Raw genomic sequence first — 27,161 nt, forward strand, 5'->3', positions numbered from 1 at the left:
CTTCCATGTGACCCGCTGACCAGTCCATGTTGCAGTGTTGAGGAATTAAAGCAATCATTTAAAATTTGGTATGTCTTGGTAGATGGAGAAAACAAAACCTGTGGGAGTTTTGTAGGTGTCCAGTCAGTGGCCGCAAGGGAACGTTTAACCATTCCACCCAGCTCCTTAGCCTGGTGTCCAGGATGTAAGGCCAGTGACACATGGGGAGCTGCCTCATCAGACATCATGTACCACTGTAATTGATCTGTTGTAAAAGTAACCGCTGCTGCCACTCCCTCCGGTGCCGCAAAAATGCACGACATGTTCAGAGACCAAGCCCGCCCCTCACACTGCTTTTGGAACATGTGCTGGTACCAGGTGGTGTCATGCCTGTCATAAAACAGTGTAACATGAGGTGGGTCAGGGGGAGGGACATAAGGATGTAGGAGTGAGAGCCACGGCCGCCATTGCTGAAAAGCAGTCCAAACTCCTGGTTCAGCAGGTGTTTCAACTTCCAATAATGCCCAGTAGATGTCAGCAGAGTCCGCCAAACAGGAGGAGGGTTGCAGCAGAAACTGACCACCTCCCTCTGGCCCATCAGAGCAGGGAAGTACAACCCCAGTAGGGAGAGTCACAGTTAGGCCTTGTGAAGAGCAGAGTATTGTGGCTCCTAATTTAATCAACAAGTCTCTTCCCAGTAAATTCACAGGCGCCTGTTTTGAACAAACATAGCTGTGTAACAAGGTCTGATCTCCAACCGTTGTGGGGAGGGGCACGGTGTAAGGCAGAGTTTTAGGTTCCCCAGATATGCCCACCACTGTAATCACTCTGTCAGTAAGTCTTTCACGAGCAACATCCTTAATGGTGGAGTACGTAGCTCCAGTGTCCACTAAAAAGCTGCTTCTTCTTCTATCTACAGTTATGGACAGCATAGGGTCCGCCGTTGTCCCTTCACCGTCCTGGGCAGTCTGTGGGGTGTCCTATAGCTGGGGACCACCCTCGTAGTACTCCCACCCCATCACAGGCATCTGTGGGGCCACTCCAACTACAGCACCACGAGGTCCACCTCTGTGGCCAGGATGCTGATAGGGCCCACCACGGGCTCCCCTGCCTCTTCCAGCAGCCGGGTTCAAAGGGCACGCTTTAGCCCAGTGTCCAGGTTGTCCACACCGGAAACAAACATACATCTGGCCTCCCCTACCACCTCCCATCTGACCCCTTCCCCTGAAACCACCTCTGTTTCCTCCAAATGGGGAACCTCTCTGCCCATAAGGGGCCGGGGAGTGATAAGCACCATACTGGGGGGGCTGTGGATCAGTTGGCCATGGGTTCGGATACAAATCAGGGGCAACTGGACCAGGAGGGGGAGCCGCAGCGGCCACAAGCTGCTTTTTAGGCTTGTCACCTTTTCCACCCAGGTCGTTTTTAGCTTTCTGCAGCTGAACCTTCAACAGTTGCAACTGTAAATCTTCGACGCTCTCCGCTTTATCATCAGACTTAATCTGCACTTTGTTAAGATTAAAAATCAAATGTTTCTTCCAGATTGCAAAGTCACAGTCCTGCAAATCAGGATTATCCTCCATTTTCTGGCTTACTGACTCCGGAATGCCCCTCAGCACCGCCCTTCTAAACCACATGCTCTGTGAACAAGTCCTACTGGGGTGATGACCTGTATGGTTCACCCAGTCTTCAACAGCCTGATTTAGATAATGGGTGGGATTTTGCTTTCCCTCCCATTTAAATTTCTGTAAGGTGCCTTGATTTTTGGGTGGGAATTGTTTGCGCAGGGCCGGTCCAATAAACCTCAAGGCCTGCATTAGTGGCACCTCGTTCTCATGCATGGTAGTACCCGCATTTTGTTCCAGGTCCGCTGCCTGAGATCGGGATGTGCACCTAGTTATAATAGCTCTAAAATCTCCCAGTGCGAGGTCCTGTCCAGCTGTGTATTTATCCAAACCAGCCAACCAGGCATTCCCTCCCTCCGTTATGTCAGGGAGTTTGTCCACTAGGGCCTGGACATCTCCGAATGAATAAGGTTGATACACTGGTCTACGTTCCGCTTTAGTCTGGACCAGGGGAAATATGCCTGGAGGCTGAGGCACAGGGCCCTTAGATCTAGTCTGATATCCTAAACTGGGAGGGGTAGAGGGGGGTGTATTGTTAAGGTCACTGAGTTCATCATCAGTATCCTCAGTTTCTTCCCCGCCTGGTGGGGTAGCAGTGTCAGCAAAAACGTGGGCTAAATTCATCTGTGTTTCCGGATCCTGACGGCCCACCAAAGACATGGTAACTGTGACATTTGGTGAAGTGCCAGGCTCAGTTTTTGCAGTAGCGGTCAGATCTCCTTTAACAGCGACAGGAGTGCTGGCAAAGGGGTTGGACCGGGAAAGAGGGGCTGACGCAACACGATTATTCACCTGGACCACTGACCTATGTTCATTTAAGCAGCTGCGTAATGCTGCTTCTTGATCAGTTAATTGTTGTTCAGTGGGTTCCTGTCTGTTCATTCGAACCGCAAATGGTGCGCTCGCAGGGGGGTCAGTTAGGCCCTCAGATCCGGTTCCAAAACAATGGGACATAGAAGAGGGGGCTCTACTACTAGCTGAGGATGTCGCCGACAGAGAGGAGCTTCCTGGGCAAAAATGCTTGGTATCTATGGGAGTTGGAGCTACGGGCGGTTCTTCTCCAATAGTCATTATTCCACCAGAGATATTAAGTACCGGATATATGCCTGCTGAGGGAGGAGTTGAGGCAGAATAGGGAGGTGGCTGAGACCTATTTTTCTTCATGTGTGGTTTTGCAGTTTCCCATAAACACACCCAGTGATTAAATTTAGCTTTGCGGCCTGCGTGCTTATCTGCTTCCTTTCTGTGTCTCACCCCGCTCATCACACCTGCACCTGCTGCTGCTGAGTTGGCTTCTTCCTCTTTCTCTTTTGCCTGCATAGCCTTATTCTGCCAAATTATTCCCCAGTTACCACTACTCCCCTCGTCCTTTCCCTTTTCTTTCATTAACCTTTCAGCTGTTTTCCTCAATGACTCTTTCTGCTTTTTTGCTTCTTTAGGCTGGTGTGTGGAGTTGATGACTGTCTCAACACATGTTAATTGTTCTCCCAATGTGCTAAGAATAACACCGGGACCCCAACCATCATCATTAATTTCTCGATCTAATTCTCCATCCATTTTACTGTCAATGGAGGAGTGTTCTTTTATTGATTTTAAAGGAGAATTTGGGCCAGCTGGGTTTCTGCCTCTGTTAGGCACTAACAGCTGGGGCGCTGCTTTAAAGGTGAGTCAGCACTGAAATATCCCTTCAGGTGTTACCAAGCTTCTACCAAACCGGAGTCTGGCGGGTAACCTTGCCTAGAGCTTCCTGATAGGGGTGCTAGTTGGTTGTCACCTTGTTCACACGTCTCATTCACACTTCATACATTACCTGCAGTCACTCATTACCCTCCTTATGTATGTAATAAATGTGTAAAAAAAAAATTCTATGTGTGGTGTATTATTTTAACCAAAAGAGGAACCTAGTTCCTTTAATTGTGTAATCTGTGAACAACGGAGAACCAAACTGTCCTGCCCAGTGTTCCACAGCAAGCATTCAGCGTGTATTTATGTGTGTCCAATATCAAACAGAACATCAAAACATTTAAAACACTAAAATCATCGGGGTTTTAAGAAGAGATCCGTTTTCTCCTATTGATCAAAGGGACCCCTCCTTTGGACTCCAACCAGTACTTCTCCTTTTTAAGTTTTAGAGGATCTTTTCTAATAAAGTCCTCTGGGCCTTCCTAACCCTTCTGTAGTTTAGAGAATATTACTAAAAAATATTCTCAAGGCCTTTAACCTTTTAATTTGTTTAGAAAGGCGTTACTAATAAACCCTTTCAAGGTCCCAGACCTGCACTGAGGTATGTATCCGACACCGGAGAGCAACCCGTCGGCTGCAACCGTGGTCAGACCTCAGTTCACTCTTATCTTTATTCACTTATTCACTTATTTCTTATTCACTTATCTCTTATTCACTTATTTCTTATTCACTTGTCTGATTCTCAACAAGCCTTAAGTAAGCCAGACAATTTTGGTTATGAATTACTAGGAGTTTGGACACTAAGTATTTTTATAATGTTCAATATAGCAGAAATAAAAGGTCTGCTTACCTTGTTTTTGTGTGCACACAGCTTTTGTCCAAACTCCGTTCACTCAGACCACGGCCGAAGTCCTCCCATCCGTTCCAGTTGACCTGGAGCGGATCCTGTTCGTGACGCCAATTGAAGGATACAAAAAAACAACAACAGCAATAGAATAATATTAAACACAAAGTGAACCCGTCTTCCTTCATTAAATAGGTTCTTTTAGATGTTAAGGAGGAATTGACTTAACCAGGCTGGCGGAGAATGAAGACAACCGGACACCTGCAGCAGATGGGGAATCAGTGAACTTTTATTGAGACAGAGACAACCTCTCAACACAGCTCACATCAGGAGATTCCTCAGATTTGCTGTGAGGATGGGTATATATTCTCTAAAACTTACAGGAGGGGGTTGTGAGGAAAGTGCTGCATTAGCAGAAAAACAACTCCATAAAAGGAAATCGGCCTTGGGTGTTCTAGTCTCTTCGCTTGCAGATATCTTGCACCTGCAGGATGAGGCGATCGCTTCTTATCGCTCTCAAGGCCAAAGTCGTGAACACATTTTTATTACACAGTTGCACAGTAACTTTAAAGCTGAACAATATTTAAAGCTGAATAATGTTTGATCAGATTATATTTTCTTCAAATCCCAAACAAGTTCTCGAGTCTGTTTATCATGATACTGTGATCTACAGTGTCAAAAGCAGAGCTGAGATCCAGCAGGACCAGCACTGTGTATTCTCCGTGACTTGCAGAATAGGAGGAACAGTCATTCCTGTTCTCAATTACGCAGCCGCCGAAGGGAGAGACACAGAAGCCAATCACGATCTCTGTACAGGTCCAGACGCAATCGCAGGTCTGTCCAACAAACATTTTGAGAACTAGGATCAATCAAGAAGATTTAGCTCTCCAGTGGATTGTTAAAGGGTGAAATATAACATATATATAAAAATATCAACTTGAAAAAACTTAATTGGTGGACAGCATTTACCTTTTGTATCCATGCTGGGTGTGTGCTTTGAGATGTTTCTGAGTTATTAAGTTCTTTGATCCATACTTTTTTCAGGTCCCGGTCTCATTCTGACTCCTCGTGGTATGACCGTCCTTCCTCTTCACGATATCGATCACGCTCAAGGTGCCGCGAGAGACGATCCTCACTGAGAAGAAGAGATGAGAAACGTTCATCACCGAGGAAAAGCTGGGAGAGGCGATCGTCGACTGAGAGGTCATCTCCGAGGCGAAAGAAGTCAAGCAGCTCAAAGATCTTGGCAAAGAAACTGCTGGAAACATCAGGTTTGAAAATTGCTTCATGTTTTATTTTTTTGTATGTACTCATTAGTTTTTCTAAGATCAAAGTTCTCCTCCCCCCTCACAACCTTAACTTTACTAATGTAAAGGATAAATAAAGACCAGTGCCACCAGAAATGTCAGCATAGTTTTTTCTACTATTATAAAACTTTCAGAAACGGTAGATGATTTTCGAGACTTGGCACCCACCAAAGTGTGAATCTCTTTTGCACCTGTGGTCTTTTAGCTCTCCAGTCCTTATCAAACCAGTCTGACCTGGAGACTGTCGTCAAAACTTTGGCTCCTGCCCTGCTGGCTGAGCTAGTCAAGATGAAGTCGTCCCCATCAACATCATCATCATCGTCCTCACGTTCTGCATCTCCAGAAACAACTAAAGGGACGCCTAGCACAGAGAAGACAGAGGTGACTTCATATTATGCCTTTTTTCATGAATGCACAGTTTTGGACAATTTATAATGTGATCAGTGACAGATGACGTGATTGTTGATGCCACACAACCAAGATTAAATCTTTCAACACAGATTTATACAAGCAGATAGTTTGAGTCAAGTTGTCATGATGAAATCTGCATTTGGTTTGTTCATAATTTTCTTCCCTGTGTTTCCACAGGCTGGCAAATCTTCCCCTCCGACCATGGTGAGGCTACAAGGGACTGTAAGTAGTCTCTGTCACAGTGATGTGATTTCTGCTATGGAGAAAACATTTTGAAAAACTAAGTCAGTTGTTTTGTTTAGGTCAAAATTACAGGTATGTACACTGAAATTTGTTCACTGTTCAGGGGCGGATCTAGAGAAATTTTCTTAGGGTGGCAAAGAAATCAAATAGGGTGGCAAAATCGAAGCCTTCTTATTTTTCAAACACATATGCAGGTGGTTACATATGGTTAGAATAATTCAAATGCAGTAAGTATACACGTTTTTCATATAAATATAGTCTAGAACTTAATTATTGTCTGTAGCCCACATAATTACACACTTTAGTTACATAAAACATGTGAGTTTCTGTATAGCCTGTATAATAAATAAATATGTAGCCCAACAAGTATAAAATCCAGACACACTGTTAGAAAACAGTCACATTGTTACAGCTTAAATGACACAAAATGTCAGAAATCTGCACTGTCATGAACAACAATTTAAACCTAATTTTTCATGATTTGTTGGATGAACCCACTGAGGTCTGAAATACAATCGGCCATTTTTGACTCCTTTTGAGTTTACGTTTGCATTTCACCCTCAGATTGTTTCATTTTATTTTGTTCCCCTTGCCTTGTTTGGTGTCATTCTTTTCAGCTCAACTGAATTTAGTTGTTTTTTTCACTGACATACTGCATTAGTATTACTGATCTGAAACCACACAAAGAACTTAAAATCCTAGTAGTATGTTTTTACTGTAAAAAAAAAAACACCACAGTATATTTTTATAACTTGAAATGCAAATATAAATTGTACATTTTGTAAACATATACAACTATTTATCTAAAAATGCAGCCGATACACCTGCCGTTTTTTGTTTTTTTTTCATTTTGTATAAGAATTTAAAAATATTACTACAACTAAAATGAGAGAACAATTAGGTGTCGCACTAAGATGCCCCACAAACTATGTGTGCCAGTAAAAAAAAAGTTTGTCCACCAAAAGACAGAACAGCACAGGGACAAACCTGCAGGCCTGATAACAGCAGCTGTATCACTCCGCTGGTTTTCTACTTAGTGACAGTGTTTACATTGCAAATGTGCCTTTGTGACATTCATTAGTGCCCTCACTGACACACAAAACAAAACGACTACACAACAGAACTACACAAGACAACACACTAAGTAAACACTCCACACTAAACGTCACAAATCTCCCACATCTAAAAACTCTCTCTCTCACTTGCTTGCTCTGTCTCGCTGCTGTTACCGTCACTCCTAAAACGTTTCCCTCTTCCTAAACAATCAAATCCCACGCGTTGACTGTTTTTTTAATTGGTCGACATGGTACATTTAGGAAGGTGGTGGCTTTTTTTCTTTCTTTACTGTTTTCGTGCTGTCCTTACAAAACGCTTAAAACACACACACACAAAAACGTGACGACAGTATTTAGAACAAAGCGTGGCTTATATATATTATCATAACTCTGGATTTACTGGCCTGTAATTAAAATTTAAAAACTTTGAAGTCCGAATTTTCAATGTGGGCTGAAATAGAAACTCAGCGTGGCTGCAGCTTGTTGCTGTGTCAGCTTACATCAGTCATGTGATTTGGAGGTGCAGCGTGTCCGTGGACCACAGAGGGTTAATAACACTCACCTTCCTTCCATTTCCAGAGTGTAACATCAACCCACCTGTGTAAAAAGCGAAATTCCCATGGTGTTGTTCAGAATGTGCTCTGGCACAATCATAAGCATCGCTTGCTACTGAAAACAAGAAAAAAGCCGGTCCTGCTATGGGCTGAACCATTTGTTAATGGTGGAGGGGGGAACACTATGCAATATTTTCAGTTTTAGCATTTATATTCACTGTTGACTGTAACTACGTTCAAACTGTTAATGCTGTCTTATTTTAATAAACAACACTGTCATATGCAAAACTGGGGTGGCACTTGGGGTGGCAAGGGATCATTTTAGGGTGGCACTTGCCACCCCATGCCACCCTTCTAGATCCGCCCCTGTCACTGTTATAGATGGATGAGTTCATTGACCTACTTGTGAATCGAGAGAAAGTTCCTCTCCTGTTTGTCTCCTGGTTTGCTTCTGCAATCTAAGATAGATATTTATGCACCGTAGCTACAATTCTCTATAAATATACTGTCCGTTCACGGTTGTAGTCCTGCATTCATTATGCGGTTTAAAGTCAGTTGGTTATCCTTACATTTCTTCTACAGTCTCGCACCCCTCAAATTCATAGTTACTTTGGATTATACTGAGCTTTTATATAGTCATCCCCATGTCAGGAAGCTTCCGCTCAAGTCTAATGCTATGAAAGCATACACACTGTACTTTTATTTTGCTGTGTTGCATTATGCATTTTTTAAATCTATATATACACATTGCACTGAAAACATCCTTGGAATCGCACTGGTTGCTTGCAAGTTGCCACAGTTGCTTGTGGTTTGCATGGAAGACTCCAACTTGTCTGTAAATACTTGTAAGCTCATGACAAGTGCTCATGTATGATTCTTAGTGTGAATGTAGTAACTTAACAGTTTTGGTAGTAATACAAACTAATGTATGTTCGTTGTGTGTGTGTTTGTAAGGAAGCTGCAGTGGCACCTAAAAATACAGCCAAGGCTACGGAGGCTGTTGAACCAATTAAAGGTGCTGCAGTTGACGGTGAGCCAAAAGTCTTGGCTTCCAAAGCAGAAACGGCCTCAACCACGCAGATTTGTATTTAGATCAGCTAGGTAATTTGCATCCTATCTAAACTACCACTATTGAACTTAACTACATTTCCTTTATTCCAAGACTCTGTGACTGCAGAGAAGATCTCAAAGGATCAGCCGGTTGCTGTTACCCACCCAACATTTTGGGAGCGGATACAAGAGCAACTGCGTCCAGAAAGAATCCGTAAGAAATCCCCAAAGATCTGTATGAAAGATTTCTCAATGTGAAGATATTTTCTATTTCATAATTATTTTTTGGTTTTTCTTTTGCTCTGCACTTCACAGGTTGTCTCAAGACAGTCAAACTTCCCAATTCAAAGGTAACATTAAAAAAACACTTCAATTATACCTGTAAGAAAAACATGCTTTATCAAAGTGGTTAAGTTTTGATCTGAAATAGTTCAGTTTGTTTTACAAGTTTGTAGTTATATCTCATTGTCAGGTGACGCTCAAGTAGGTGTAAATGTAGAAAAATGTTAAAAATTCACTAGGGATGTCGCAATACCAGAGATTTTGTAGTCAGTATAGACACCAATAGAATTGCACCATTCTTGGTTACCAATTTAGTATTGTAATAAAACAATTATCTCATGTACTAACACATACTAAAACTCCTTTATTGAAAAGCTAGTTTAACATGTTCAAATTATATGCACAGTCATCCAGGACATGGTGGTTTTGAGTGCTTAAAAAGGTTTTTCCTTCCCAAGTTTGACATGTGCAATAGTGCTGTTTACACATTGCCTTTTGGGAATCAGTTATCACTGTTTATGGATCCACCTTAAATGAAAAGTACTTTCATAGCTGACTCTTACTGTCTTTTTTGTCAGTGAGTCAAGGTAGAGCTGCACTACGTGAAACAAAGAAAGAAAAAAAGAAGTAAGGGAAAATTAGCATCAGAAACATTTTGTAATAGGTACCTGATTGTGTTCATAGTTGTAGACAGTGCTCAAAGTGAGGTTTATAAGTTAATGTTTGCATTTTTCAGATTTCTGTCTGGAATTTCTTCCATTGCAATTGTGAACTGATCCTGAAATTCTTTTCGTTTGCACAGCTTGTTTCGCTTGATTACAAGGTGCTGTTAATAAGCAACCTGCCAGAGTATCACGATGGCTGTTACGCAGAGGAGGACATCGCCGGTCTGCTCACTCGACACCGATTTGAGTATTACGACAACACGATCTACGTTATACCACAGGCACGCATGGTAAGCACCAGTTTGCATTGGGCTGGGTTATGACCTTCATTTTAATGGCGCTCTAAATCTCTTTTCTAAGACGACCTAACTAACATTTAGTTAGTTAATGCATATTTTGTGAGTGCCTGTCTTCATGGTTATTCAGTAAAAATCAGTGTTTGGTTGTTTGTTTTTCCTTCAGGCTTTTGCCCTCATGCCGACAGCAGTGGCAGCTAAAAACATCGTGCTAGCATCAGAAAATCACGATTTTATTTTCAGTGGTTCTAAACTTCGACTGCAGGTTGAGAAGGGCAACATTTTAATGACGCCGGTAAGCACTGTGTGTAGATAATGCAATCTACTGTTGTGACAGATGTTATTACAATTATTTGAAAATATTTGTTTCTGCTTGTTTATTTAAAGCGTGATTATAAATGTAAAAAATATTTCTTTTTGTAGAAAAAAATACCTTTAAGCTGAAATAAATCGAACCGAATCCGAAGTGATGTAATGATTTTGAACTGTTTTTTTTCTTTCAGCTTGAGTTTTATAAGTCTCTGATGAAACGGCTATGCTATGTAAGTAACGCACATATCTCAGAAACAAAGACTGCACTCGAATACCTTTAGATTTATTGGTCAGAGTATAAAGTCATAACTGGAAGCACTCACATCCAAGTCAAAACACCTTGAAAAATGGGGACATACCCGTTTTTTCAGATATTCACACAGGGCTAGGAAAGGTTTGGAGAACTCTTTTCCTGGAATAGATTAAATCCTCATTTAAAAATGCATTTTGTATTTTTTTTAAACATTTGTTTAACGATTTGAAACTTGTGCAAAAAATTAGGAAATTGGGAACGAGCCAAATGCGTTTTCCACGGCACTGTGTGTACATTAGTTTAAATACTTTTTCAACCAGTGTTATCAAAAACAGCGAGAGCTGCAATTATAAATTGTTTGGAAAATGAAGATAGCTGCCAGGGTGCATACCTGCTGTGTGAATATAAGTGCAAACTTATGGCCTTGATCTTGGAGCTGTAGTATAAGAATGTTTGGAATGTCATACTGTTTGTGGGGTTGTTGTTTTTTCACGTTAACCCGGTTTTCTCGAAGCAGCAAGTGACTGACAATGGAGCACGATTAATCTACATCAGGAACATCTCGCCAGGCGAGTCCCGGCATCTCAGAGAAGCTTTGAAAAAAATGGATTGTGTAAGAAACTACCTGCCTCTTCTCAACAAGGTATAAACACACTCATAAATGCCAACAAGTGCATGTGTTAGAAGTCTGTGAAAGGCTGTGTGAGATATGTGCTTGTGTAAGTGTAATCTTAACCATACAGAAAAATTGACAGATTAACCGCTTGCACACCAAACTAAAGGACGTGCACCAACCTTCATAAATCCATCCTTCAAAAGAGATAATGTGTCTAGATTTGGATGCTACTTATCTTGAGGAAAGCACAACTGCAAAACTATAGCGATAGTAAAGAGAGACTGCCGATAAGCTGCTCGCTGAGCAATTCTTCATATGCTCATGCGCACTAGTATTTATCACATTACAGCATTAGTGCAGGGGTCATGTTGAGCATGGCTCCAGTGCATCATTGAGCCAGGATTTCTGACTCTTGAATCCAGTGAACTCCACAATAAAGCTGTACTTAGTTCACTCTTTCCACGTGTGCTTAGCACTTGTTTTCTAACATTTACAATGTGAAGGTAAAATGTTCAGAATACATTTTCTTTCTTGTGTTTCAGGTGTTTATCGAATTTCAGTCTCTTCGTGATGCTGATCGCCTTGGCGTTTGGTACAGCCTTCTAAAACGGCCCACCGGCCACAAATTGTCAAGGCTGAAAATACCACAGTGTGGATGTACCTCACTGCGTAAGTGTTTTTTAAATGGGATTTTAAACAAATATGATTTAAACGGAAACAAAAAGATGGGTTAAGTTAATGGAAGGTCATCTGGTAAGACCTTTCTTTCGCTTTCTGTTTGTGCTTGTCTCTGCACCAGACACATGAGCCAGAGCCATTACTTAAACTGCACTTTTTCAGTCTGGCATTTGATCTAACCCACTAATCGTTGTTTTTCTGATGTCTATGATACCTTGGGTATCTGTAAAGGTGCTTAAAGTTCAAATAAAAGTCAAAACATTGATATTACTGGATCATTGTAAACATTAAAAACCTGTTTTGCACCACTCGTTTTTCCTTTTCTTTCCCCCACAAAACTTTTAACAAAACTTATTTTTGCTTGTGCAGCACCAAGATTGCCAGACAAAGCTTTGCCAGACAGCGAGGTTGCTGTTGATGGTGCAACTGTCCCAACAGAAGATATTACCATCCCACAACGCAGCACTTCACCATATTGGATCACAATGACAACTAGTCCCTTTGTGTTCCCCACTGTCTCTCCTTGGTTCACAATCCCAGGTGAGAGAAACAGCTGGAAACTAAAATTAACCTCCAGATATAAAGTGTTGACTGTTACTAACTGTGTCTGTTTTACACTTCTAGAGTATTTAACTGTCAGTGAACCTGATGACATTGAGGTGAGTGCATCTTATAAACCCAGGTTTCATGTGTTAAACAGGAATCCTTGAGTAAATACCAAGAGGTGTCCATTTTTCCAAATACTCACCTCAAAAACCACATTTCTTTTTTTCTGCTAAACTTGGTTTCATTTTGTCTTCTCTATGTGCTCAGTAATAATAATATATTTTTTAAAAAGTACCGCAAAGTTTCTCTTCGAATAAACTTTGGTTCTTGAACCTTGTGTCTTGCAGAAAGCCCAATCTCAAGGTTCTACGTTCTCCACCATCATGTTGACCGGTTTGCCAGAAGGAAACTACAGACAGGAGGATGTCACCAAGCTGGTGTGGCGTTACGTCCCTGATCAGACTGTTCAGACTCTGTACTACAAAATAATCGTTTTATCACTGCAGAGGAGGGTGAGGAGTAGACCCAGCAGGCTGATACAGAGAAATTTGCATTTGCAAATTGAATTCAATTTAATGATTGATATTGAATGTTTCCTCTGCATCATTTTTCCCCTCCAGGCCTTTGTGTTTTTTAACAGCTGGGATGCGTGCTGCGATTTCGCCAGGGATTACCTCAAAAATCCAGTTACTGTTGGAGAGTGGACGCTCAGAATCCACATTGTTTTACAAGACATGCTTCCTGGTACAAGTGAGGTATGAAAATGGAGCAATCGGGGGCTGTTAAATCGGGGGCATGCTCCTGTTTCACTCAAACTATTCAGATCCCAATCAAAACAGATTTCTCCTCTAAGGAGTGAGCACAGCATCATCCTTCTCTGGGCTAATATTACTAGAATGAGAATACTCAGAGTACTTTATTGATCCCTGGGGGAAATATATTGGTTACAGTACAAACAGTAACACAGACAGATACAAGAAGTAAGGAATAGCACAATATATACAATATATACATACATATAAGTCACTCATTGATAAATATCTGAATAAGAAATGGAAAAACTAAAAATATGCATGAATTTCAAATCAACTATTTATTGTTACTTCGTCTGTATTTGTTCTAGTGATGGGATTTCCGGCTCTTTCGGCTCCGAACCGGCTCTTCAGGTTGTTTTGTTGCTTTAATTAATTTATTATTAACAATAATATAAAATTATGCACAAAAGGAATTACTAACGTAAAAACAAGTGGTTTTATTTATATATGTTTATATATAAATATATGCGGTGGCCCCTAGAGACAAAACACGTACAAACTCCAAAACACATTTCTAGCATGAACTGAACTTCCAAAGCAGAGCTACTAGATCACTTAAATGACACAATTGAAAGCATGTGTGTATTGTTTGTGTATTTATACACAGGCACTCATATATATATTCAAATAATTAAAAAAAAAAGTTCATTTACCTGTTATTACCACACACCAAATCCGGTCGTTGGTACTTGCTGGCTTGTGTAGCCACAAGATAACAAAGGCTCAACACTGCGCCCAGCATCCTGGAGCACTTCTGTTGTCTTTTGTACGTGTTTTGAGTTTTTATGTGCTTCTGAGTTTTTATATGCTTCTGAGTTTTTACGTGCTTCGGAGTTTGTACGTGTTTTTACATGTTTTGGAGTTTTTACGTGTTTTGGAGTTTGTACGTGTTTTTACGTGTTTTGGAGTTTGTACATGCTTCAGAGTTCGTACGTGATTTGAAGTTTTTACGTGCTTTGTCTCTAGGCGCCACCGTAAATATACTTTTATTTATTCACTCCACATAAAATGTAATAAATAAATCATATAATACAAAAATCAACTATTCACATTTCAAGTTTTAACTATTTAAATTTTCAGCTTTTTCCTTTCACAAATTTAAAGTGAAAAGAACACAAAACACTGCAAACCACAACACAATTAAATATAAATTATAATATGAAAACTAAAAGAACATGCATATTCTCTGTCATATGGACCTGCATGAATAAACTTTCTCAATCCTTTATCATCTGCAACCGAAAATAGTTGTGGATGATTACTATACCTTTCTAATGTTGTTGTCCCTGCCTCTCTTTCTCTCTCCCTCCCGCTCTGTTCCTGTGCTACTGAGTGTAACTACCGCCCCTCCCCCCTCTGCCCAGCGTAAAGCACAAGGCCCGCGTGCAGAGTGAAGCGGGAAAAAAGTGCGAGAGAGAGGCTGAGAGAAAGAAAAAAAAAAAAAAAAAGCATCAGGCTCGGGTCTCCCTGAACTTAACGCTGGTTGTTTTTCAGCATGTTCCAGAGTCGGAGTCTCTGGAGGACCGGCTGCTGAGTGTGGAGGTCTCCGAGGTGAATGTGGACCTTGTCATGATGATCATGGAAGTGGTGGCGTCCATCGCTGCTTTTGTCAGATTCTTGCCGCTTGCCAACAGGGTACGATTTCATAAACACGTGCAACTGTTTTATGTTTTACAGAAGGCTGCAAGGCTTGTCATGGTGTCTGCTGTTCTTTTCATATTGAGAAACATTTTAAATGAGTCTGAAGGAGACTTTGTGGTTTTTTAACACGAGTTGAGCAAGTTTAAATATTCCATGTACAGACAGTCCCTGCGGCAGGCAATCTGAATTACACATGCCTTTGCAAACACTGGTGAAGAAGGACTGCCTGAAATGCACCAAGTTCTCAACCAAGTAGTAATCTTATGACCTGTTCAGCCTTTTGTCCTGGCCCATCGAGCAGGGGAGATCCCTGCAGTTTGAGGCAGCGCTAAGTTATTCTTTTAGTGTTTCTTGCTCAGTGGTTTTATTGTTCAATCAAAACTTTGCAAAAGTATAGAAATATGTTTGCACTTATTTCCCATTTGCAAGTTTAAAACTCCAAGATTTTTTTTTCTTTGCCTTGTACTATCGTACAGGGCAGTAAAGAAACTCGCCAGGACAAATTCTTTATCGCCCTGTACAATACAAATCGTGCCTGTAGCACACCCATTGAGTACCACTGTGTTGCTCAAATATCCGTTCTGTTCTCTCAGATATGCATTGAGATGGCCGAACCTGGTGGATTAACACAGGTGATGGAGAGCAAAGTCACCAAGGACTATTTATCTGCTTGGTAAGTGTGTTCCACGATCAGAAGTGAGAAAAAGAGGAAATTTATTTTACACTGTGTTTCTTCATTTTCTTTAAAGTGTCTTCATGTCTGTCTGACCTTGTGCTTCTTTCTCTCCTCTTCATAGCAGTAAAGCTGGACGTATTGAGTCGTGAGTATCTTTCTTTTTCAGCTTTAGTGGCAGAGTCAAATATACCATACGCTCCTCAAGGTCGTCTGTAGTAAACAGTTCCCAAAGATGCAAAAAGAGCAGCATGTGATTTAGATATAAGCAACTCTAGATTAGGAATTTGAAATGGAATTTCTTATTTCACATGAACATTTTGTGACAACAAACCTCTTTTCGTGGTAACCTACTGGCATCTTTGCTTTCAAATTCAGTTTGAAGAGCCTGAAACAGCGTCTGCAAGACTCTGGTGACAACCTCAAAATGAAAACCAAGAAGACCGCAGAATCGACTGATGCAGTGACCAAAGGTGACTGCCAGGCGGAGAGCCAGAGGACCGAGGAGGAAGCAGGGACCCAGCCCGATGCTGCAGCCGCCCCTGCTGGACAGCAGCCAGAGCCCAAGTGTCCTGATGACGAGACACAGGAGGGAGAGGAGAATGATGGATGGAGCATGGCCGACATTAAAGGTACAAAGAGCTGCTTTAAATCAGCAAAATACACCGCTCTGACAGCCAAAACACAGTAAAGTGAATATAAAAAGACAAGTTGTGATATTTTGTGGCTCTGATCTCATATTTGTACTCCTCACTGTGCTACAGACATTCAGCCTGGTGGTAGTAATATATTTTATATATGTGGTGTTTAAGAAATGCTCCGTTGGTGCGATGACTATGTCCCACACCATCACCAGCCTGAGATTTTGATACAAGGCAGGATGGATCCAAGATTTCTGACCCTACCATCCTAATGTCACAGCAGAAACTGAGATTCAACAGACCAGGCAGCGTTTTTATTTTACAGCGTTGCTGAGCCTGTGTGAATTGTACCCTCAGTTTTGCGTTCTTAGCTTAGAGAAGTCGAACCCAGTGTGGTCTTCTGCTGCTGTAGCTCATCTGCTTCAGTGTTGGATGTGCTGTGCGTTCAGAGATGCTCTTGTGCATTGTAATAAGTGGTTGTTTGGCTTGCTCTGGCCTTCCGGTCAGCGTGAAGCAGTTATTTCATTCTCCTCTAAACTCAAAAATGCATTTCCTCCAGGGAACTGCCACTCACTGGATATTTTCTGTTTCAGACGGTTTTATGTAAACCCTAGAGATGCTTCTGTGGGAAAATCCCAGCACATCAGCAGTTTTTGAAATGCTAAGCTCAGCAAACATGCCACGTTTAAGTGACTTAAATTATTTTTCTTCTTCATTCTGATGCTCAGTTTGAATTTCAGCAGGTCACCTGACCATGTCTACATACCTAAATCACTAAGTTGCTGCCATGTGATTGGCTGATTAGAGAGTCGCATTAATGAGCAGTCAAACAGGTGTACCTAATAAAGTGGCCGATGAACGTTTCAGCTTTTCAAGTAAATCGAAATCATTTGTTCAATTATTATTGAGTTATAATTGAATGTTTAAATATGTTATAAACCCAGTGGCTCCTGTAGCAGATTCGTTGATGATTAACGTGTCGCTCTTTTCATTTTCAGTTGTGGCTAAACGCAGGAGGGAGCTTGTCGGAGCTGAGGCAAAGCCATCTCGCTCTCAGTCTCCGTGTGTTGTAGCAGATTTCAGACTGCCTCAGTTCAACCCTAACAGCCCCATCGGTCAGACACACACACTCTAAATTCAAATGTGTTGTTAATACTTGTCTAATCTTCCTGTTTCTGCTTCTCTGCAGGTCAGGAGTTTGTGATCCCTAAATCAGGATTTTTCTGTAACATCTGCTCTGTTTTCTGCCTGAATGAGAAGACCGCCAAGGAACTCCACTACTGCAGCCAGAAACACTACGACAACCTGCAGGTACGCACGCACATACATATACACGATTCAGCACACAAAATCACACTGTTGGCCTAACGATGTTTGTTTTCTCACTTTTCCCTTTTTTTAGAAATATTATGAGGAACGTCGACAAAGAGCTACAAAAGCTTTGTCTCAGACGTCTCCAGGCTCCGTTTCTGACTGATGGACCTGATCTACTGTATTTTTAACACATAACTGTGCAGAGTGTATATATATGTATATGTGTGTGTATGTGTGTCCTGGATGACTGTGGATATGTTTGCGGTTTTGTGATTTGTTTCTTATTTCCTGTTTTACTTTGAAAGTTCATGTCTTATGTCAGTGTGTTCAGTTTTACCTCTCCCCTGTCTCGTTAGCCTGATTTCTCCCAGCTGTGTCTCCCTCCCTCCCGCCCATTCCCTAATTACTCCCCTGTGTATTTAAGCCCTGTGTTTTCCTGGGCTCCCTGTCGTGTCGTACCTTCAACCTGCTGTGTGTTTGTAATGTCCAGTCCTCCAGCACCTCGCTTTAGAGTCTTGTTTTCCTTTTGTAAGTTTTATTTTGTCAGTCATTCTTCCAGCAATAAAGCTGCGTTTTCAGTTTATTCCCGTCTCCAAGAGTCCTGCATTTTTGCGTCCACCGCTTCTGCTCGCCTGCCACACAGCCAACCATGACAATAGCAGAATCTAGTATAACATGGAAACACCTACCTGAAACACAGACTTTATGTATTTTAAGTACTTGAGTAAATGTTCCCACTACTATCTGCACTCACTTCTGAAGATATTTAGACTAGTGAGAGAACTCTGAGCTCCTCCGCTTCATGTGAGATTCACTTTCCACTGTTTCCTTTCTTTCTTTCTTTTTTTTAAATCCCTTTCCATTGCATTAATGTCTTGAAATACCAGGAAACCAAGCATCTGCCTCTGGAGACTTTTGACTCAAAAGGCAATAAAAACCAAAACAAATGTAAAAAAATGAATACAGGAAAAATTCCATTTTCACAAATGTCAAAACATTTTTTAATTAAAATTAATCTTTTTTTCCTATTAAAAAGTTGTAAAAATGAGTCCAAGGCCATGATGCCATAGCAGAGGATGTACTTCCTGAGGGAGCTGAAGAAATTCAACCTGCCAACGGGCGATGATGCAATTCTACACTGCAATCATCGAGTCCATCCTCAACTCCATCACCGTGTGGTACGCTGGAGCCACTATCAGGGACAGTGGCGGTCCTAGCCTGTTTGGCGCCACGGGCGAACACTCTCTCTGCCCAATGGTGTGCTTGGTTATCCTTTCATGAGTTATTTACAAGTTTCTCTTTGTTCACAGCCATTGATATGTCGAAGAGGTTAACATGTTAGGAGCGGATCGAAATTGTGTTGATATCTGGTGAACGCAGTAACCGGGTCATTGCAGCAGATTTCAATGCAAGACACCCTACGAGACCACCCATCTCCCATGCTACAGTCAGCAAACTGCTCGCTAAGTTTTGTGAAACTGCTTCAGTGTTTATTTTGCGAAGCAGCAGGCGCACCTCGCAAACGGAGGGCGCCCTTACTCCCAGCAAATGGGCGATAGAAAACTGATCGGTGCCTGTACCATTCCCAATATGCGCCGGCTGATGTCGGGGCAGCATGAGTACGAGCAATTTTTTTTTTTTTCGCCGATTTTTCTACAATGCCAATCCGATTACTCATATCATGTGAGGATGAAGACAGCACTGCTTGATAAGATTGTCAAGGTGTGCTGTGTTTTGGTGAATATGTGCCCCAGTGTGGTTGTCAAACCAGGGCTGTATGTACTCACTCTTGCTAAGTACATGTGAAGAGATGTTGAATAAAAAAAGTAAAAGAAAAGGTACTTTTGTTTTGTGTTTTATTGAAAGCACTTTCCATAAAGTGTAATTGTTTCCAATGAAGAAAGAAATAGGTAGGTTTGCATGTGTAATTAGTGTGTCATTGCAGAAGAAGCTTAATGTGTAGTTTGTAAAAACAATGGGGAAAAAAAGGTGTCTGAAGAAGAAATGATAAATGTCCTTTTTTTTCAAGCCCTCTCTGGCCGGCTGTTTCAGTGCCTCACTTGGGGGGCGGGGAGACGTGCACTGGCGTTTCCTTTTTGCTTTTTCCTGCTCTCTAGTGATGGGATTTCCGGCTCTTTTTAGAGATCTGGCTCTTTCGGTTCGGCTCACTAAAAAGAGCCGGCTCTTTCGGCTCCGAACCGGCTCTTCAGGTTGTTTTGTTGCTTTAATTAATTTATTATTAACAATAATATAAAATTATGCACAAAAGGAATTACTAACGTAAAAACAAGTGGTTTTATTTATATATGTTTATATATAAATATATGCGGTGGCCCCTAGAGACAAAACACGTACAAACTCCAAAACACATTTCTAGCATGAACTGAACTTCCAAAGCAGAGCTACTAGATCACTTAAATGACACAATTGAAAGCATGTGTGTATTGTTTGTGTATTTATACACAGGCACTCATATATATATTCAAATAATTAAAAAAAAAAGTTCATTTACCTGTTATTACCACACACCAAATCCGGTCGTTGGTACTTGCTGGCTTGTGTAGCCACAAGATAACAAAGGCTCAACACTGCGCCCAGCATCCTGGAGCACTTCTGTTGTCTTTTGTACGTGTTTTGAGTTTTTATGTGCTTCTGAGTTTTTATATGCTTCTGAGTTTTTACGTGCTTCGGAGTTTGTACGTGTTTTTACGTGTTTTTGGAGTTTTTACGTGTTTTGGAGTTTGTACGTGTTATTACGTGTTTTGGAGTTTGTACATGCTTCAGAGTTCGTACGTGATTTGAAGTTTTTACGTGCTTTGTCTCTAGGGGCCACCGTAAATATACTTTTATTTATTCACTCCACATAAAATGTAATAAATAAATCATATAATACAAAAATCAACTATTCACATTTCAAGTTTTAACTATTTAAATTTTCAGCTTTTTCCTTTCACAAATTTAAAGTGAAAACAACACAAAACACTGCAAACCACAACACAATTAAATATAAATTATAATATGAAAACTAAAAGAACATGCATATTCTCTGTCATATGGACCTGCATGAACAAACTTTCTCAATCCTTTATCATCTGCAACCGAAAATAGTTGTGGATGATTACTATACCTTTCTAATGTTGTTGTCCCTGCCTCTCTTTCTCTCTCTCTGGCTCTGTTCCTGTGCTACTGAGTGTAACTACCGCCCCTCCCCCCTCTGCCCAGCGTAAAGCACAAGGCTCGCGTGCAGAGTGAAGCGGAAAAAAAGTGCGAGAGAGAGGCTGAGAGAAAGAAAAAAAAAAAAAAAACCCACGTGACGGCTCGCGATAAGGAGCCGGCTCGCGTCGTTCACGTCAAAGAGCCGGCTCTAAGAGCCATTTCGTTCGCGAACGACCCATCACTATTTCACATGTGTTCATATCACAAAGAATACACATCTACTTAAATCAAATTCAAGTCAAATGGTTAAAAAAATAATTTCACACACAAAAAAAGAGCTAGAAAATTCACCACACTGGGAAGGGTGAAGACAATTGGGTCGCCCGGCCCTGGCCACGAGGTGTCCCTTATTTATTTTTCAGGGAGTTGGCAACCCTAACTGTAACGCACTTTATGTGGGGGTCAGTCAGTTGTTACTCTGACATCTGCAGCTGGTTCAAAATGTATATTGACAGTGCATAGGTGTATCATATATAAGAGACAAATGTTGTTCCTTCAGTATGTTGGCATTACTAAATTTGGCTCAAATGCTTACATACATGTGTAAAAAGAAAATGTACAAGCTGTGAGCTGTTTCAAATCAAATCACTTTTATTGTCACATCACATGTGCAGGTACATTGGTACAGCACATGTGAGTGAAATTCTTGTGTGCGAGCTTCACAAGCAACAGAGTTGTGCAAAATACAATAATGTAAACAAGCAAAATACAAGAATGGCTACATCTGAAACTAATAAATATATGTACAATATATAATAGTATATATATGTTTCTGATAAAATGAAGAGTAGACTGATACATGAAATATTCCTTTATTGGGTGAGAAAATCAGACCATGTCATAACTGCTTTAAGTCATACAGAATAGATATCAGAGCTTTAAACAGGCTGACGTCTGCTAAATGGGTCAAACTGGGCAGAAAGTAAACAAACACATAACATCCTTATAGAATATGATGTAACACTATAGATCAACTTAGCTCAGAATATATAAAGCATATAAACAATTACAGCAATATGATGCAACAAACACAGCAGTGCTACTGATCCAAAATACTCAAAGCTTCATAGAACTGAAACAAACATTTATTTTTAGCTCCATTCTGCTGCTGATACAGACTTTAGGTTTCTGAACATTAAACTTGTTGCTGCCTTTCATAGTGTGTAACCTGAAGGCCCTGAGTACTTTCTCCCACACTGGAAACACTGGAATGATAAAATTATTTGAACATTACCTAATAAGACTGATTCAGGACAGACAATTAGTTATTTTAAACTTTTCTAGCAGTCCTTCACAAACAGGGAACAGTCTGTCTATTCTCTCCATCTGTCAGCTGCTGCTGGCTCTTCCTCCTCCTCTTCCTCACATACTGCTGAGATTGTCCTGGTGGATCATCAGGGGTGCAAAGCCTCACAGATGATGTGCAGCAGTGGGTCCCTCAGTCTGTCCTCACTCTGGACACTTGCAGGTGTCACACATAGAAATGAAATGTGTGATAAGCTGCAGGATTCAAACACAAGTGTGACTTATAAATACATGTTCATACTTTTATTCCACAATCAGAGAGAAAGAAACAGAGAGAGAGTGCAGGACAGACAGGCACGGCCGGCCCGTGGCATAGGCCGTATAGGCAAATGCTAAGGGCGCCGTCCATCAGGGGGCGCCACGCCAGTGCCATAAATGTTGAAAAAAAAAAAAAAAAAGTTGGTACTATTATTTCTAAATACAAAAAATAATCCCACGTTAATTAAAATGCAAAGTAAAGCTTATTTAATAGAAACATTATTTGTTACAACATTATGCCCCCCCTCCCCGCACGGTGCGCCCCCTCCCTTCCCGTATCATGGTTCCTTTTGGACGTCACCACATCAAAAAATCAACACAAGATGTCAAAAAGGCCAAAACTGTCAGGTGCCCAGGGAAGAAAAAAGAGAGAAGAAGAGGAGGAGAAACGAGAAAAAGACAGAGGTAGGTAACGTTAGCCTACATGAAATTATTTGTCTGAATGTGATAGTAACCTAAATTTTTAGGATTAAGCTAATGTTACATGATTCGCTAATTGCTAATCAATAAATAGCTAGTTAACTGTTTTAACGTCAGTTAATATTGTGGAGGGGGCTAAATTGTTATGGAAAATAATAATGTAACGTTAGGTAATTACAGTACTCCCACCTTTCCCACCATTCCTCATTTGTATTCATCTTTTAAGCAGGTGTTTTTTGTTTACATTGTTATTGCCTTCTGGTTAGCTAACGTTTACCCTGCAGGTAATAGTCACTTTTCCACCCCTGTATATATTATAGTTGTAAGCCTAGTTGTTAAAGTGCACATCATTAATGTTAATTAAGCAATATCACATGAGAGGGAATGCTGTTTTTTAATATGAGCACTGCTGTGATTCGGTCAAAGATAATCATAACATAACATTCTCATATGATATTATACTGTTACTTTGCATTCTGCTATTCAGCATTTCACTGTAATGATGACAATAAATTGAATCTAATCTAATTTGCATAAGAGTTAACATCATACATATATCTCTTTGGTTTTTCATTTATATTATATCATTTCATTTTATTCCTGGAATCATATGTTTTTATTATTAGACTTTAATACTCAGTGGTGTCACATACTCCTCTCTTCAGATGCACTGTTGAAGTTTCTAAATCCCACCCCTGGGCCATCTACCACATCTACCGCTGCTGCCTCCACTTCAGCAGCACAACCCACCAGTGATGCAGCATCAGCAGCACAACCCAGCCATGATGCAGCAGCATCAAGCGGTCTTCCTGTTGCCTTATTTATATTGTATTTTTAATTTATTTTATCCAACTTGTTGACACGTTTTATTGTGTTTATGTATGTAAAATTTATTGTATTTCATATATTCATTTTTTATTTTTTGTATTCATTTATTTATTCATATCTTTTTTTATCTTGTTAATTATTCTGATTGTGAATTTGCTTTCTTTAAGTAAAAAAAAAAAGGTCAAAGACAAAGCTATTCGGTTTCTTGTGAGTACATACACTACACTGCCGATGTAGGGGGGCGCCACCTAAAATCTTGCCTAGGGCGCCAGATTGGTTAGGGCCGGGCCTGCAGACAGGTGACAGTCTCAGGTGTACACACTGCTACAAAACAGCACCAGAGAAGGAGGATTTAGTGTTTGTGTCATTACGAGTGCTAAACAAGAAGAGTTCCCAGATGGTACAGTGGACACATGTGTGACTCCTGTGATTAAAGCATCTTTCTTTCAGCTTAAGGAGTGAACCGTCAGCTGACTGACATGACTGACTTTAATTACGCATATAATCATCACATTCTCTGTAAGATTAAAGTCAGCTATTGAACGGCGAATATTTTGAAGTGAAGGCTTTAAAACCAAGTTAGTACAAACGTCGCTAATGTCACATAACTTTCCCGACATGTTGCCAACAGTAATGTTTTAATGTTCTTCATTATAAAAACATTTGCGCATAAATAAGTGACATAATATTCAGTACTTACTTCTGGAAGTTTACTCTTCGTCCGCTCCGCTTCCGCCGTTTTTTTTCGGCAAAATTATCCAAACCACCGCCGCGCTATGAAGTCTGGGATATGTTGGGCCATGAAGGCTACACAGACCCATCCTTAAAATTCAGGGAAATTAAGGACACATTTGAGGGCCGCATTTCGAGCAGCCTTTGAATTGGGACAGTCTTTGTCGTGTCGCTGTGACATAATCAGCCTTAAAATGCGGCCTTTAAGGCTGCAGACCCCAAATCCGGTCATTGGTACTTCCTGGCTTGTGTAGTTACTAGGTAACAAAAGCTCAACACTGCCCCTAGCGTCCTGGAGCACTTCCGTTGTGTTTTGGAGTTTGCGCGTGTTTTGGGGTTTGCGCGTGTTTTGGGGTTTGCACGTGTTTTGTATTTTGTACGTGTTTTGTATTTTGCATGTGTTTTGTATTTTGCACGTGTTTTGTATTTTGCATGTGTTTTGTATTTTGCATGTGTTTTGGAGTTTGCACGTGTTTTGTATTTTGTACGTGTTTTGGATTTTGCACGCGTTTTGTATTTTGTACGTGTTTTGGATTTTGTACGTGTTTTGGATTTTGTACTAGTGATGGGTCGTTCGCGAACGAAATGGCTCTTAGAGCCGACTCTTTGACGTGAACGACGCGAGCCGGCTCCTTATCGCGAGCCGTCACGTGGGGGTTTTTTTCTTTTTCTTTCTCTCACCCTCTCTCTCGCCTGCACGTGAGCCTTGTGCTTTACGCTGGGCAGAGGGGGGAGGGGCGGTAGTTACACTCAGTAGCAGGAACAGAGCCAGATGGAGAGAGAGACAAAGAGAGCCAGGGACAAAAACGTATAGTAATCATCCACAACTATTTTCGGTTGCAGATGATAAAGGATTCAGAAAGTTTATTCATCCAGGCCCATATGACAGAGAATATGCATGTTCTTTTTGTTTTGATATTTTCATTTATATTTAATTGGGTTGTGGTTTGCAGTGTTTTGTGTTGTTTTCACTTTAAATTTGTAAAAGGAAAAAGCTGAAAATTTAAATAGTTAAAAGTTGAAATGTGAATAGTTGATTTTTGTATTATATGATTTATTTATTACATTTTATGTGGAGTGAATAAATAAAAGTATATTTACGGTGGCCCCTAGAGACAAAGCACATACAAACTTCAAATCACGTACGAACTCTGATGCATGTGCAAACTCCAAAACACGTACAAACTCCGAAGCATGTAAAAACTCAGAAGCACATAAAAACTCAAAACACGTACAAAAGACAACAGAAGTGCTCCAGGATGCTGGGCGCAGTGTGGAGCTTTTGGTATCTTGTGGCTACACAAGCCAGCAAGTACCAACAACCGGATTTGGTGTGTGGTAGTAACAGGTAAATGAACTTTTTTTTAAATTATTTGAATATATATATGAGTGCCTGTGTATAAATACACAAACAATACACACATGCTTTCAATTGTGTAATTTAAGTGATCTAGTAGCTCTGCTTTGGAAGTTCAATTCATGCTAGAAATGTTTTTCGGAGTTTGTACGTGTTTTGTCTCTAGGGGCCACCGCATATATTTATATATAAACATACCGGTATATAAATAAAACCACTTTGTTTTACGTTAGTAATTCTTTTTGTGCATAATTTTATATTATTGTTAATAATAAATTAATTAAAGCAACAAAACAACCTGAAGAGCCGGTTCGGAGCCGAAAGAGCCGGCTCGTTTTAGTGAGCCGAACCGAAGAGCCGGAAATCCCATCACTATTTTGTACGTGTTTTGTATTTTGTACGTGTTTTGTATTTTGCATGTGTTTTGTATTTTGTAAGTGTTTTGGAGTTTGCACGTGTTTTGTATTTTGCACGTGTTTTGTATATTGTACGTGTTTTGTATTTTGTACGTGTTTTGTATTTTGCATGTGTTTTGTATTTTGTACGTGTTTTGTCTTTTGCATGTGTTTTTTATTTTGTAAGTGTTTTGGAGTTTGCACGTGTTTTGGATTTTGTAAGTGCTTTGGAGTTTGCACGTGTTTTGTATTTTGTACGTGTTTTGTATTTTGTACGTGTTTTGTATTTTGCATGTGTTTTGTATTTTGTACGTGTTTTGTCTTTTGCATGTGTTTTTTATTTTGTAAGTGTTTTGGAGTTTGCACGTGTTTTGGATTTTGTAAGTGCTTTGGAGTTTGCACGTGTTTTGTATTTTGTACGTGTTTTGGATTTTGCATGTTTTTTATATTTTGTACGTGTTTTGTCTTTTGCATGTGTTTTTTATTTTGTAAGTGTTTTGGAGTTGCATGTGTTTTGGATTTTGCACGTGTTTTGGATTTTGTAAGTGTTTTGGAGTTTGTACGTGCTTTGTCTCTAGGGGCCACCGTACCTTCTTCATGTTTTCAGTGTGACTCTTTGTATCTTCCATTTCTTTCTTTCTTTCCTCTATTTTCATTTTCTCTTCCTCCAACACTTTTTGAGCTTCCAACAATTCTTTCTTCAAATTTTCAATCTCATTTTCTGCCTCATCTTTACGTCTTTTCTCCTCTTCAAGTTGTTGCTTTACATGCAGTAATTCCTTCCTTAGTGTTTCAGCTTCAGCTGTTACATTTGCAGCGTCTTGTGTTGCCAACTGCATTTTCTTTTTTCCCTCTTCAAAAGCTTCCTGCACCTCCTGTAATTCCTGCATCACATTTCCTGCCTCCTTCTTTGCAGTTTGATATTTATTGTTGGCTTCTTGTGCTGTGCTTTTCTCTTCCTCCAATGCTTTTTGAGCTTCCAACAGTTCTTTCTTCATCTTTTCATTCTCCTTTTCTGCCTGTTGTTTTCCCATTTTCTCTCCTTTAAGTTTGAGACCCACATGCAGTAATTCCTGCAATACTACATCAGTTTCAAACTTTGAATCTTTAGCTTCTCCTCTTGATTTTTCTGCCTCTTCTTTTAATTTGATATTTTCAGCCTGTATC

General features: G+C 40.5%; 1 protein-coding gene and 2 long non-coding RNA genes across 4 annotated transcripts; 2 read left to right on the forward strand and 1 right to left on the reverse strand.

Annotated features, from left to right (window-relative positions):
* Window positions 1–4,710: 4,710 nt before the first annotated feature.
* LOC147339546 (uncharacterized) lies at window positions 4,711–5,999 on the reverse strand. The gene is made up of 3 exons (XR_015130313.1): window positions 5,607–5,999; window positions 5,101–5,266; window positions 4,711–4,967 (listed from the first exon to the last, which is right to left on the reverse strand). It is a non-coding gene; the product is annotated as an uncharacterized LOC147339546 (long non-coding RNA).
* Window positions 6,000–8,905: 2,906 nt separating this feature from the next.
* LOC147339547 (uncharacterized) lies at window positions 8,906–9,931 on the forward strand. Its single transcript, XR_015130314.1, has 3 exons — window positions 8,906–8,965; window positions 9,067–9,101; window positions 9,836–9,931. It is a non-coding gene; the product is annotated as an uncharacterized LOC147339547 (long non-coding RNA).
* Window positions 9,932–10,530: 599 nt separating this feature from the next.
* LOC147339548 (uncharacterized) lies at window positions 10,531–18,363 on the forward strand. Of its 2 annotated transcripts, XM_086295813.1 has the most exons (14): window positions 10,531–10,536; window positions 11,077–11,202; window positions 11,718–11,844; window positions 12,223–12,393; window positions 12,478–12,512; window positions 12,747–12,911; window positions 13,020–13,154; window positions 14,709–14,849; window positions 15,449–15,528; window positions 15,653–15,676; window positions 15,907–16,160; window positions 17,168–17,284; window positions 17,359–17,480; window positions 17,572–18,363. In XM_086295813.1, exons 2-14 carry the CDS (start codon window positions 11,164–11,166, stop codon window positions 17,644–17,646), a joined length of 1,485 nt encoding a protein of 494 aa, XP_086151939.1. In that variant the 5' UTR covers window positions 10,531–10,536; window positions 11,077–11,163; the 3' UTR covers window positions 17,647–18,363. The 2 variants fall into 2 exon arrangements, with proteins under 2 accessions (XP_086151939.1, XP_086151947.1); XM_086295821.1 differs by lacking the exon at window positions 10,531–10,536 and having other exon boundaries at window positions 10,827–11,202; window positions 15,656–15,676.
* Window positions 18,364–27,161: the final 8,798 nt, after the last annotated feature.

Source organism: Aulonocara sp. 'chitande type north' Nkhata Bay, linkage group LG1 (assembly GCF_057382095.1).
Source record: "Aulonocara sp. 'chitande type north' Nkhata Bay isolate Kocher_YH1m ecotype deep benthic linkage group LG1, A_spYH_male_GT1.1, whole genome shotgun sequence".
NCBI lineage: Eukaryota > Metazoa > Chordata > Actinopteri > Cichliformes > Cichlidae > Aulonocara > Aulonocara sp. 'chitande type north' Nkhata Bay.